The 14,357-nt window shown below is 35.2% G+C and overlaps 1 protein-coding gene across 1 annotated transcript; it reads left to right on the top strand.

Annotated features, from left to right (window-relative positions):
* The first annotated feature begins 2,398 nt into the window (after positions 1 to 2,398).
* LOC131927803 (FMRFamide receptor-like) lies at positions 2,399 to 3,463 on the top strand. Its single transcript, XM_059283631.1, has one exon. It carries the CDS (start codon positions 2,399 to 2,401, stop codon positions 3,461 to 3,463), a length of 1,065 nt encoding a protein of 354 aa, XP_059139614.1.
* The last annotated feature ends 10,894 nt before the right edge of the window (positions 3,464 to 14,357 follow it).

The raw sequence follows: 14,357 nt of genomic DNA, 5'->3' as shown, positions 1-14,357 counted from the left end.
GCCTTTTTAAAATAACTGTCATCTCATTTTATATAATTTTTTTATCCGGGCAAATCAGACAAGACACTTTATATGCTGCTGGCTGTTTGTTAAATGTTTTGAGTAAGTAGCCAGCAAAGTCAAGGTTGTCGCTATAGAGCTTCAAAGTGCCATGACTTATAGTCCATGCTCAGCAACAATATTATATGAACGCGCCAATATATCTACAAAGGTATTTCTCACAATTAGTCAACATACAATTTTAGCAAACGTTTAATTATCAGCTTATATGTTTGTATGTGAGAGTATATGTTATGTATGTGTACTGAGACATTAAAGACAATTACATTTTTAAACATTATTATTCAATGGCCCGGTTTTAAGAAATAAAACCTAAATCATTTACTTATTAACTTAGTTCATTTTTTCTTAGCGTAAAGTATGTTAAATATTTGAATAAAACATACGTTTCAGTTAATTTAATCAAATGCCCATTTTCTCATTCCAGTAATTCGATTTCTGAAAGTCGACCAGTAAGGGGCATCGTCCATTCGAGAAATTTGCATTTTGGAAACATCGTACCGTCATTTAATTATGTCATTGCACATTCTGCACTCAACAACAGTTATTTCAAAACGACAACAATGTAAAGATCATATCTCTCGACCTGGCTTTGACCTTTTTGACCTAAAACATGACCTAAAGGCTTCTGCGCATATTGAGAACAAACAATTTATCCAAACATCTTTAAATGTAATTTACGTCTATCATTTACGTTTTGTTTTAGTAATTGATCGAGCCTTTTTATCCACCAACAGAGAAATTAAATTTCTCATAAAATTACGAACCAAGAAAAACAGTAATTACGCTAATTTAAAAAATAATTAATAATCTATTAAGTTTACACAAAAAAAGTAACAAAATATAGTGAATTTGAACAGGATTCGATCCTAATCCCGTAAGATATGTTTGTATCTGTTGTTTTAATTTGTTGGTACAGCGCTAATTGCCACCTCTCTGTTATTCTACTCTGTGGGTACAGCGTTCATAGCAACCAATCAACGAAAGCGGTACATCCTTGATGAATGGTCGATCACCCCATCCCCACCCGCCTGTCAATTAAATACCTCGTGTTGACAACCGAGAAAGTTGCTAATTACAACCAGTTATTAGTTGCGATGTTGACACGCCACCTGTCAACCTCCCGATACGCTCCACTGATTCCAGACACATACAGCCAGTGGGGTGGAACCAAGTGTAACGTCTGCAGCAGCCGATAGCTTCATTGGCCGTGACGGTGTCAAAATCGTCTCACATCTATGTTGAGTTGAATCGATGAAATATATGTATAGGATTATATAAAAAATATAATGCACGTTGATGGCGCAACGGTTTTTAAGCTGGTTAACTAGCAAGACATTTATTATAATTCCCGGTTCAACACTTTTCGGCTTATAGTTTTAGCAATAATCTATAATTTTTTTTAATTTTTTTTTTTTTTGTAAAAATAAAATTACAAGTCCAGCTTATATTCTATTAAAATAATAAGTGTCAATTTAACTATTTTAAAAATTACTTGCCAAAGCGTAATATTTTATAATTGATACTTTTTTTTTCAGCTCTCTAAAATACCCCACAAAGTAACCTATACAGGACAAAGCATGCAGTTTCATATTCTCTAAGTTCCATCTATAAATGGCATGGAAACCTACGTTCTTAGTTTTTGAACTTTTTTATTGTGAGAGTTTCAGTCTCCCTCACACCTGTAGTAGCTTGTCTTGGGTCCATCTTAAACTAACCATGTCTATTCATCAGAAACATATAACAAGGATTGAGATCCAGATGTCTATTCTAGCTTTCAAGTGTTTTATTATTGGACTACACCGTTATACGGATATCTTTGATTTAGAGTCTAAATTGTTAATATAATGTAGACTAAATCATATTATATTACAACCCGTTTGTCTTTGTGGTTGGTTTAGTATCCGCCCTAAATCAACTATGGCCGAGGTCTTGGACTTCATACCTAACCAAACAAACAATATTAAAATACTATTTTTGTTGTAAATTGGAGCTGTATAGGTGAAACAAAGCAGACCTTAATATAACAAGTTTGGTTCAATGTTTAATGGAGTAACAGTATTGATCTAATCAAATTTCCAGGAGTTTTTAACCTAGCAAAACTTACCAGATACAAATATTATTTCTTCCATAAATTGGTGTACGCGTAGGTGAAACAAAGTAGACCTTAATATTACAGGTTTGTTTCAATCCTTCTTTTAAGTAGGTCATATTTCCAGGAAAAACAGATACAATACAAATATTATTCTGGAATAAAGTGTGTATGTATCGCTGAAAAAAAGCAGACCTTGGTTCAGCTCATTAGTTCCTGTGACTCTTCTAGAATCCGTCTTTAACCATGGAATTCATCCAAGAATTCACACCCAACCAAAGTTACGAGATCAAAACAATACACGACGAATCTCAGCACCCAGAGTTACTCACTCCAGACCAGACATTTTTCCTGCTTCAAATTTTAATGTTTGGTGTAACCCCAACCATCTCGCTGCTGGGAGTTGTAGGGAATATCTTTAGTATAATCATCCTAAAGAAACAAGGCCTTCACAAAACGTCGAACATTCTCCTTGTATCGCTTGCGTTTAGCGATATACTTTTCCTCATTGGATTCAACAGCGTGCCTAAATTGTTGTACGAAATGTCGGGTCCTGTAGAGGGGTTCAGGTTTGAGAAGACCGACTCTTATGTGCTGTATCTATTTCACCACGTCTTCAACAACCTGGACTACGCCTCTGGGGGAACGTCCCTGACTTTACCCATGCTGATTACATTTGAAAGACTCGTTGCCGTGTTTTTACCGTTAAAGTTTAACCTGATTATAACCCCGGCCAGAACTTGGGCGGCCGTGTTCTTCATCAACGTATTCTGGTACGCCTTCTTCATTCACCTGTCATTTTATGTGACATTAACGTATGCGGTAAACAAAGATCTAAATGTCACATTAGGTCTGATCGAACGCTCCCAGTACCACGCGGATAACCCGGCAACCGTCGCCATCTTGGAAGACGCCATGACCTACTTAGTGATGAAAATTCCTCCTATCGTTACCATCGTCGGTTGTGTTCTTGTGGGCATCAAGGTCAAGCTCGCAGCTAGCCGACGACTCAAGATGACGTCGCAAGGCTCGAAGAAAGAAAAATCGAACCGGACGACGAAGATGCTGTTGGCTGTGTGCGTCGTGTACACCATCGCCTGCGCCGTTTTGAACCTGCCCAACTACATCCCCCAGTACATGTACTACACCATGACGAGCGACGCCCCCTCTAACCTGGGCAAGGTCATGTACCAGGTCATGAACATCGCCTTGTGTATCAACAGCTCCTGTAACTTCATCGTCTACGTCATCATGAACAAAAACTTCAGGCGTTCCTACAAAGAACTCTTCACATGCCACCAAAAACAGTAGCAATATAAAATGTTCATGTTTGTTATTCTAAGGTGCGCCGTGGTCGAGAGATAGGCCTCGCGATTACTTTCTGTATGATGTTTCTGAAACAACGCGTGATTTGAATCGGTGAAAAGGTAAAGGCAACTTGGCATATTGACATATGCCACATTCAAGTAACTTGATGATTTACTTCATCTGCCCAATGGACTATCTGTGCTGAAGGGTCCTTTACCTTATCATTTATATTGTCCTAAATGATGAATTATAGTTTGACAGTATAAATTCATCAAGACATGCATAAAAAACAAATAAATTAATGTGTTTTCTATAAGCTTGAATGGTGTATACGTTAAATCAGAGACAGATTTAAGCCCCCCCCCCCTCCAACAATACGATCGAATAAAGACCCCTCCCCCGTCACTCTTCCCCTAGCAGTTCTTGACATCCTATATATATATATATATATATATATATATATATATATATATATATATATATATATATATATATATATATATATAGGTATATATATGGTAATATATATATATATATATATATATATATATATATATATATATATATATATATTATCATGTCTTGGAAAAGTATATAACAACGCCGATATTTCATACTGTGACTCAAAACGACAGAGATAGTATTTATTGCCTATGGAGTTTTAGAATGCCTGGTTTTCTATCATTACCTAGTATTTATAAATTTATTATTTTTATTTTTTTTTTAAACACATAGATCTAGTTCCAGAACTTCCAGATTGCATTACACGCCTATCCTTCTTATTTGTCGAATTTATACGAAATAGAAATTGTTGTTTTCTACTAGCGAATTTATTCATATTCCCGTATGAATGATATAATGTGTTTCATTGAAATAAACCAGACTTGCTACCAACAGAGCTCCAGGTGTGTAGGAAATGTAGGGTCGAGCTCAGTACACAACAAATTTTCCTGTATAAAATAACAAGCACCACGTCAAAAAGATAAAATAAAGCGGGAGTGATCTCCCCTAACATTTTTACTTTCTCGTATAAGAAATATAGAGAAAGTCTTGTAATCGTGCAAAAAAATTATAATCAAGGTTACACCTCCCTGAGTCGTAAAAACATAGTTTGCCTGTGTGTGTGTGTGTATTTTGTGTGTGTGTGTGTTTTTGTGTGTTTGTGTGTGTGTGTGTGTGTTTGTGTGTGTGTGTGTTTGTGTGTGTGTGTGTGTGTGTGTGTTTGTGTGTGTGTGTGTGTGTGTGTGTGTGTGTGGGTGGGTGGGTGGGTGTGTGTGTGGGTGCGTGCGTGCGTGCGTGCGTGCTCGCGTGCGTGCGTGCGTGCGTGTGTGCGTGTGTGTGTGTGTGTGTGTGTGTGTGTATGTGTGTGTGTGTGTGTGTGTGTGTGTGTGTGTGTGTGTGTGTAAATACGATAACTTGAGTACTGTTACAGCTAGGTTGATGAAATTTTATATTTACGTATTTTATCAAATTAGTAGTTCCGTATAAACTTTTCAGCGATTTCCGATGATCGGAAGTGGAATTTGTTCTACTTTTAATTTTTCAAATGCTTATAACTTGAGTACTATTTCAGAAAGATAAATGAAATTTCACAAAATAAGCACAAGATTTAATTCTCTGCCTTCTGTCAAATTTTGAGTAACCCGTTGAACGGAAGTACTAATTTACGCTATTTCCGATTTATCAAAAAACGAATGTGAATTTATAAAGTACTAATAATATTCCGCACTATTATACACATTTCGTTTAGCGTTCACATGGTTTGCAAATCTTTTTTATTATATTTTAAAAATTTTAAGTAAATAAAAATGGATTAAAAATAATGTCTATATCCCGAGTTGCCATCGCCCGTAGTGTTATATAAGAATATTCGAGAAAGTTTAGGGGAGATCACTCCGGTTTATTTAAAAAGAAATGTGCACCAAATGAACATCAACAATAGAGCAGAAAATTAGTGCTTTATTAAAGAAACATTAAATCATTTTTTACAAGTTAATTAAAAATCTAATAAAATAACATTAAATGTTACAGTGCATTGTCATCGAGTGTAGTTAAGTAAATATTCCTCTATTTGATTGGTTGGGGAGATGAAATAGAGTTCATGTGTTTCTTGATATAGGCATATGAAAGGATAATTTGGTCAGCACTATGCCTAATTTTCTTTATTTTCGCTTTGGAGATTGAGCCTATGTGAAAAATTTTGAACAACTCGATCCGGTAGATGTAATATGTTTTCAGAAATCGCGAATAGCGTTAATGTAAAACTTGATTGTACGGGAAAACACTCAAAATTTGAGAGAATTAAGAGAATAAGATCTTACATCTATATTTAAAATTTCGTTCACCTAAATGAAACCACTAAAGTTATCGGTATTTTAGAAAACAGAAATAAAGTACAACTTCCGGCTATCGGAAGTCACTAAAAAATTTACAGCAATTAAAGTATAAGATCCTATACTTATAAATGAAATTTAGATAAAGCAGTACTCAATTTATAGTCTTTTAACTGAAATAGAGTAAAGTACCACTTCCGTTTCCCGAAAATCGTACATTTGAAAAAAACATGCTCATACAATATAATACTTATATGTGAAATTTCGTCCACCTAACTTAAACGGTACTCAGGTTATTGGCTTTTGAGAAACTGGAAGTAGAGTAAGTACCATTTAATATAATACTTATATATGAATTTTCTTGACTTGACTTAGTCCTCTTTCTTCCTTAATCGTATGAAACATAGAGCCTCAACCATTTCCTTCCATTTTCTCCGATCCCCGGCTATTGATTTTGCAATCTCCCAAGACATCCCTGTTGGCTTCAGTTCTTCGAGAAGACTCCGCCTCCAGGTCTGTCTTGGGCGCCCTCTCTTCCATTTTCCCTTGGGGTTCCGCTCAAGCTCCTGGTGTGTTACATTAGAGTGAGCCTTACGCAGTGTGTGACCCACCCAGCGCCACTTCCTCCTTCTTATTTGTACAGTCATAGGCTCCTGCCCAGCCTTTCTCCATAATTCTATTTTCGGCACTTTGTCCTGGCACCTCAATTCAGAAATCTATCTAAGACAATTGTTCATGAAGGTCTGTATCTTCTCTGTGCTTGGCTTGGAGACTCTCCATGCCTCTGCTCCACATAACAAAACTGCCTTGACATTTGAATTTAGAATAATAATATGTATTGTGTTGGAGATGGCAGAATTTTTCCAAATGGGTCGCGGAAAAAAAAATTATATGTAATTTCTTCATCTTACCTTAAACAGCCATCAAGCTGTCGTGTTTAAAAACACACACACAGTCATACACACACACAGTCACAAGAAATACAGACAAAATTGCATAACTCAGTTTTTCCGACTTAGGGAGGTGTAAAACTTCTTTTAACATCATTACAATACTTTCTATACACTTCCATTACGAGAAAGTATAAAACGAAGTTGTAGCGTATTGGGGCTATTTAAAACACGTTTTGAAAGTAGGAAATTATGCATTGATGACGTAATTGTTGCCTTCTGTCTTCTTCTTCTTTCTTAATTTTAGTGTTGAAAGAGATCCCCTACAATGGTTTTGCGCCATTGAGGCCATTGACTCCGATTTCAGCCTGCTTTTATTTCTGGATTTGCTTCCATAGCCTTTGTTTAACCAGTTGTCTGATTTTGGAGTTGTCTCTCCTAGAAGAGTGGCTGTCCTAAGCTAACGAGCCTCATCTGCCCGAGAGTTCGAACTCGAGACTTTTCGGTTCACCAACCATGAGCTTTACTGACTCGACCACGACTTGTGTAAGAACCGAAATATTTAGGACATTACAATTTTCACTTACAATGACATTTATATTTTTCAGACATAAGTGTAGTTGAAAATATTTTAGTTTCTTAGAATTTGTTTGGTTTAATTGCCCCTGCTACTAACACGGAGCACCCCAATCAAAGACTGACAATTATCCCGTTCTGATGTTTACACAAAGTTTGTTTGTCGTGTTTCTCTAATGTTTACTGCCCTATGAGCTGTATGCTTCTAGATCTAATCACGCGGAGACAAATTAATTTTACTGCTAAATTTACTTTCTATGTGATTTATAAGAGCTCCTAGTTTTAAACACTCACACACACATGTATATATATATATATATATATATATATATATATATATATATATATATATATATATATATATTATTTATTTATTTATTTATACATAAGAATTGAAAATTGTTATTGGAGGAAGTTTTTCTTTATTATTTAGTGATAAAAAAGTTGTGGCATTTCATATATTTGTCGATTTTTCAGGCTTTAACTCAGATAGTTTTGTTTGCTTTTGTAACCGAAGAATATGATTTTTTTAATCAACTCAACAACAGTCCGTTTCTATGTTGAAACGGTCTATCTAGTGTTGGTGAGTTAATAAAATAATTGAGGAAGCAACAGGATTATAACCTCAGGGTTTTTTATTGTTCATGTAACGAGAGCGCGTCTTTGTTACAGCTTAGAGCTAAAGATTTGCTTACTTCTATAAATTAACGCTCTAAACGTTTAAAATAGTGTGCCGAGAGTGTTTTAACTTCAAATCTTGAACGACTGAACTCATATGCACCATTTTTTTATTTAACACAATCCAAACTGTTTTAGCCTTTGTATTTGGATCTGTGTAAAAACACACCAGTTGAATTTAGGGTGAAGGCATGTTTGTTATGCATCCTGATACCACAACTGAGACAAATGTAAACGTTTGAGATTTTGAACCGAGTCGAGAAAATATACCAGTGATTCCCGTTCAAGGAAACACCAATGGTAGCTCTGTCTAAAGGAACGATGGCACACGGCGAGGGTGGTAACTCAGTTTAATCCGGTACTCGGCAGTACGTGTAAAGAGCAATGGGATATCTGGACATTCTGCGACTAATATCTGGTGCGCCATAAGGCTTGTGGCGACCATTCATTATTTGATTTGGTCGTTGTTTTTAACAACCCCATCTGTTGTAGTAGTGCTGGTCTGTTTATCACACCACAAATTGTTTGAGAACCAGCAGAGTTTGGATAGCAGAGATGGGTCGCTGATATCAGAACAACGTTCAGTGGTATGGCTAGCAATGTGGAGCAGCCTATGTGAACAAACCCAGCTCTGTAGAATCCAAGTAGCTCTATCTAGTGAATCAGACGTTTCCGTGTTTCCTGTTTAAACACGGAGGCATAATGTATATTGGTCAGCTTGTATACATTAAAGTTGGCCAATAAACGTGGTCATGTTTAGTCACGTGATTACTTAATTCATGAATATTAAATAGGCGCGGGAAGACTTTACGAATAGGTCAATGGAGGACTTGCCACAAGATGGAATTTATACATAAAATACCATTTACTTGAGCACTATATATTGTACATACTTATACACTTAAAGAAGATGACATTGGAAGATGAAGCAACATCTATAAACAGCGAACAACAAAAGGTGAATTCAGTAAATAACGACCTCAACTCCCAACTCATTATAATGAATGTGTATACAAATTGTCCTCGTGGTTATATCGCTGACAGCTAGAAAGATATACAGGTCATGGGTCAGCCTTGCACCAACAAAACCGCAGCATTGGTTCTGTATTGTCTTACACACAACGTGGAGTCTAGTAACTGATATCATTACCATAATGTTGATTGCTAGCTAGTGGTCACTTACATCATTAATATAATGTTGATTGCAAGCTTGTGGTCACTTATACCATTACCATAATGTTGATTGTAAGCTTGTGGTATATTCTCTACTTTGTGGCGTCTAATGACCACTTCAGTTATCTACCATGTATCTTGTTACGGATATTAAATTAAATAATTTTAATAAGATTTTAAGATCTAATTAACCCGGGTTTCCCTGTGTAAATATTCCCTTACGACATAGTGGCGGTGTCTTTGTCTACGCAATCAATATTTGCTTACTTGAAATCAATTACCTCCAGCTGATTAGTACATAGTGTATTAAAGTAACACGATAATTGTCATTTTATATTGATTCAAGCGTTTGTTAAGTTAAAAAAAAATAGTAACATTTTTAACATAAGGTGGTGGTAATGTTTACTACATAGGATTTCTAATTCTAAAATCAATTTTAAAAATGGCGGTTATTTGTACAGCTTTTCTGGGTCTATTATTTCACGACTAACATTAATTTAGTGAATTTTAGGGGCTGGTGATATTTAATTTGTTTGCCAATTTTTATGCGAAATCTAAATCTAAAACTAAATCTTTTTATTTATTCCATTGATATATTACTACAGTTCTTTAGCAAACATTTGGCAAATAATTTTTTTTACCATAAAACAACCAAAACGATAGGGAGTTTTTTTACTATACAAATAGAGAGGTAATTATTGTTTTTAGATTCTAGCTCATGATTCAACTATTAAAAATATCACACTGGTGAAATAACTCATGGAGATGTACACGTTGGCGTCAACTTTGTTTTGTTAATATTCAGATGTCATGGGCAGAACGGTGGTCTTGGACGTCCGCGAATAAATGTGGTGCTCGATCAAGGTTTATAGTGCAGGTATTTTGTTGATTCAAACCTGTAAAATATAAGTATTCGTGTAACACGTATACCAGCTGGTTTTAACCAACAGCTATATAACACACATTAATACAAGTTACAACCATTGTACTGAGGTGTTCAAGAAACTCTTTTGTAAAAGTATAAAAGTAATTGAGGGGTGTATATCGTTAGGGATATGGATATGTTTAGGTGGGTATCAGTAGGCTTTTGGACATGATTGTGAGAGCATAAATAGAACTATGAACAAGAATAAGCGGGCATTAGTAGAACTCGAGACTTTCTGGTTAGCAGACTAGCGCCCTACCTCTGGGCCACTGTGTCCAGAGTTACACCAGCATATACATATATATATATATATATATATATATATATATATATATATATATATATATATATATATATATATATATATATATATATATATATATATATATATATATATATATATATATATATATATATATATATATATATATATATATATATATATATATATATATATATATATATATATATATATATATATATATATGACTATATATCAGAGGCATAACGACCCTTCCCGACGCCCCGTCAAGATTTCGATTTGCACCCCCTCTAAACCTTTCAATTTATTTCTCCAACCCATTTTGGCGCCCCCTAAGGTCGGCGCCCGGGGACATGTGTGCCCCCCTTGCTACGCCTCTGCTATATATATATAAATATATATATATAATATATAAGTAAATTGTCACGCCATATCGTAACATGCCAATTACTACAAACATCTCCAATTACTAAAACTGAAATGTCTATGATATATAGCCAGTTAATTAGCTCGGATTTCGTTGCCTATTCATGTTAGTTTTGAGACGCCGAACAACAGTCGAACATAATTATCCAGAGGGTTGAGTTTTGTACTGAAATACTACTTAGCAGACTGTTATATTAGTGCATTAAATATATACATTATTTGGTGTATTTCAAAATGCTAAAAATATCTTAGAGTTATAGGGTACAATATTATTACTGGACTGAATTAATTCCAATAGTTCTTAAATAACACTTTTAATGTATTTAAAATGTTAGTTTCGCGAAGAACATCACATTGTTTTGTAATTTCTTATTTATCAATTTTTAAAATCCACGGGGAACTACTTCTAGTTTTGACCTGAAAAATTGTTAAAATACAAATAAGATTTGTTAAATGAATAAAAATGAATTTTTCTTCATTTTGTTTTTATTAAACATATGTAATAATAATATGTTATACATTGCAATAGTTTGTTTTGTATAATTATTCAAATATAGAATAATGTTTTGACTATAATTTAAATTTAAAACGACTAAATGTATTAAATTTATACTTTGTACTTATATGAAACTTCAATTTTAATTTTGCTTAGATTGTCCGTAAAATATTTTTCAATTGAAATTTATATAACATTTATTAAACTTGCTCTTCATGGTTGTGCAAATAGACCTTTTTATCATATTGTGTTGCTAAACAATACATCCGATAGAGATGCTACACCTTTTGAGCAGTTGGGTACCTACGATCCCATGCCAAACATGTTCAATGAAAAAATTGTCTCTCTAGACATTGAAAGAATTAAAGTTCATCTTGCTAACGGTGTAGCCATGAGCAAGCCTGTGGAAAATCTTTTAGGGCTGAGTGGTTTACTACCTGTGCATCCAGTCAGTTATCTGAAAGCATTTCGAAAAAGGAGGAGTTTGGAAATAGCATCTAGATCTAGTGATGAACAGAATTCTAATGAAAATAATCCTGAATAAATTTTTGGCTTAATTCTTTGTCGATTTTTCAATATAACTGTAAAAATAAAACTAAAATATTTTTAAAAAAAAAAAAAAAAAATATATATATAAACATATATGTGTCGGTCAAAGCCCGAAGTGCGGCCAAAGCCCGCATTGGCCGGCTCTCTTGGCTAAAGCCCGAAGAACTTAGCACTAAGAGCGTATATCCTACATTGGCCGGCCAATGCGCGCACTGGCCGGGACGCACTGGCCAAAGTCCGAAGCGCTTAAAATTTACAGCGTATTTTGTACATTGGCCGGCCAATGCGCGAACTGGCCGGGATGTCTATCTAGACTAAGTTGTGATTGCGTTTTCATTATTCTGGGTGCGGCTTCATTGTGAGTAACGTATTGTTTGGCTCTTGTTTGTATAGCATTCTATATGCAATGCGACATGGACCAAAAGGACCGTCAGATCAAGAGACAGACATAACAGATGGTTGCCAAAATAAATAATCCTAATCCTAATGGAAAAGAATTTGTGGCCTGAACTTAAACTAGTTTACAGAAAACCAAGGCATAGCCTAAGCCAATGTGCCAACCAAGATGTTCAAAACATGATGATGACATGGATGCAGACAGATGAATCAGCTCATTGGGCTGAGAGTCTTATGAAAACCCGTAATTTTCATCAAGGAATCCAACAATTGCCATACGAAGCCTAGTTTGGATGCAAAGCAAAAGTGGGACTTAGCACTTCAAATCTGCCAAGAGAGGCTCTCGTTAAGTTAGCTACTGAGGAAGATCTTGAGAACATTGAACAAGAAATGGAGGTTGCCATAAATGCAACGACATCCTCAGCTAACACATCTCCTGCCGTGGCGCAACGTCCAGACCAGCTGCGTGACAATAATAAGGCCAACAGATAATTGTAGTTTGTGAAAAAAATATTGAAGCTCGGGCCATTCTTGTGGATCCTGCGGAATAGCCGACGAAGGGTATGGAGGGAACAGTACTCGCAGAATGTCACAATAAACAAGAAACCATTGACAACAGGTCAGCAGCTCATACTACCTTGCAAACTCAAGGTGCTAAGATGCTAACAAAATTTAAACAAGCTGAATTGAAAGATACTGGTAGCATCCGTATTCCAGATGTTAACAGAGGTCGCGGTGATCCCCGAGGCGTCATTGCAGTTGGCATGAACGTCGAGGGCGCTTTTTACGAGCTAGGAACGTAATATGATGTATTTAAAAAACTATAAGCTAGAAGTGAGTTTTCAATTCTTCACGAAAAACTGATTTCATTGTCACCCGTTGGCACTGAGGAAAATCACTACGAACCATCGCATCTTCACAATCACTGACCGGCGGCCAAGACTACATTTACTGCAATTGCACAACCTAGTGCACAACAAATCGCTACAAGTGTAAAAATAACAATGTAATTCCAAATAATTTTTATGATTCTTACGGTATGAAAAAAAAAAAAAATCTGCTCAGGATCTTCTAATTCGGATTTTGTCCCTAGCCAGATGATCTTCTAATTCGGACTGGCCGGTCCACCATAGCCAGTCCGCGGATTGGCCGGCCAAAGGCCGAAATGAAGTAAAGTTTCGGACTTTGGCCGGTCAATGGGAGGCAATATTGGCCAATGCGCGCATTGGCCGGCCAATCCGCGCTTTGGCCAACTTGTGAAAAAAAAAATTAATGCGTATGTACTCAAGAAGTTTGTCCAGGATACATTCAGGTTTGTTTCTTACCTAATTATCTTTTTTATGAACTTATATTGATGTCAGCTACTGAATTTATCTTCTGGGATAACTGTATTATGTTTCTGTTATGTGTGTCGAAATAACAGAGAATCACGTAGACTTAGACGAATAAGATGACACGTCGGAACAGCAAATTGTGTCTGCATGTTACCAACTATAAAATTATACTGTTGTCTCCCCTTGATAGTATTTATGTAATTTTCGGTAAAAACTAAAATTGTTCATGACCTGTTGTAAGCCATTAAATTATAGCGTGTTATAGAGTTTGTTTGTTATTTTGGGTAAAAAAAATATTTTTCAAGCCTTTCTGCATGACAAATGTATCTTACAATGAATACAAAATGACAATTTAAATAAAAGGATGTTAATTTTAAATTTTGAATCGAGTGCAAAGACATTAAAGCGATAGTTACATTAATTTTCTTGAGAGGAATTTACTCTCTAAACAAGGCAACGAGCAGCTTAAGTTTAGCACACTAACACAAAAATATAAATTTGACTAATTTAAAACTATTCTGTTAATCAGATGAATTGCACAGAAATTGTGTTACATTTTTAAAACTTATCAAATTATTGTCGATTGAAATGAAAGAATTGTCTAGTTTAGCACACAAAAAAATATGGAATATAATTTTTGTAAACCTGTTCCTAATCGCTTTGATTATAATAATCAAAATGTTTAGCTGCTCAGTGTGGGATAAAATGGTAATTGTTAAAACGGTGTTAAGTCGTTTTCTAAATCAAAGTATATATACAGTGTTGCGAAATTATTCTTTTTGTATTGCAGGTTAAGATTGCACAAACCTAACAACGTACGAGTTGGTTTGTAACTAAGTCCGTGCTAAAAACTGTAACA

The sequence above is a fragment of the Physella acuta genome, unplaced genomic scaffold (assembly GCF_028476545.2).
Source record: "Physella acuta isolate Inbredline_101_S28 unplaced genomic scaffold, ASM2847654v3 ptg001441l, whole genome shotgun sequence".
NCBI lineage: Eukaryota > Metazoa > Mollusca > Gastropoda > Physidae > Physella > Physella acuta.
This window is presented reverse-complemented; position numbering and strand designations above follow the sequence as displayed.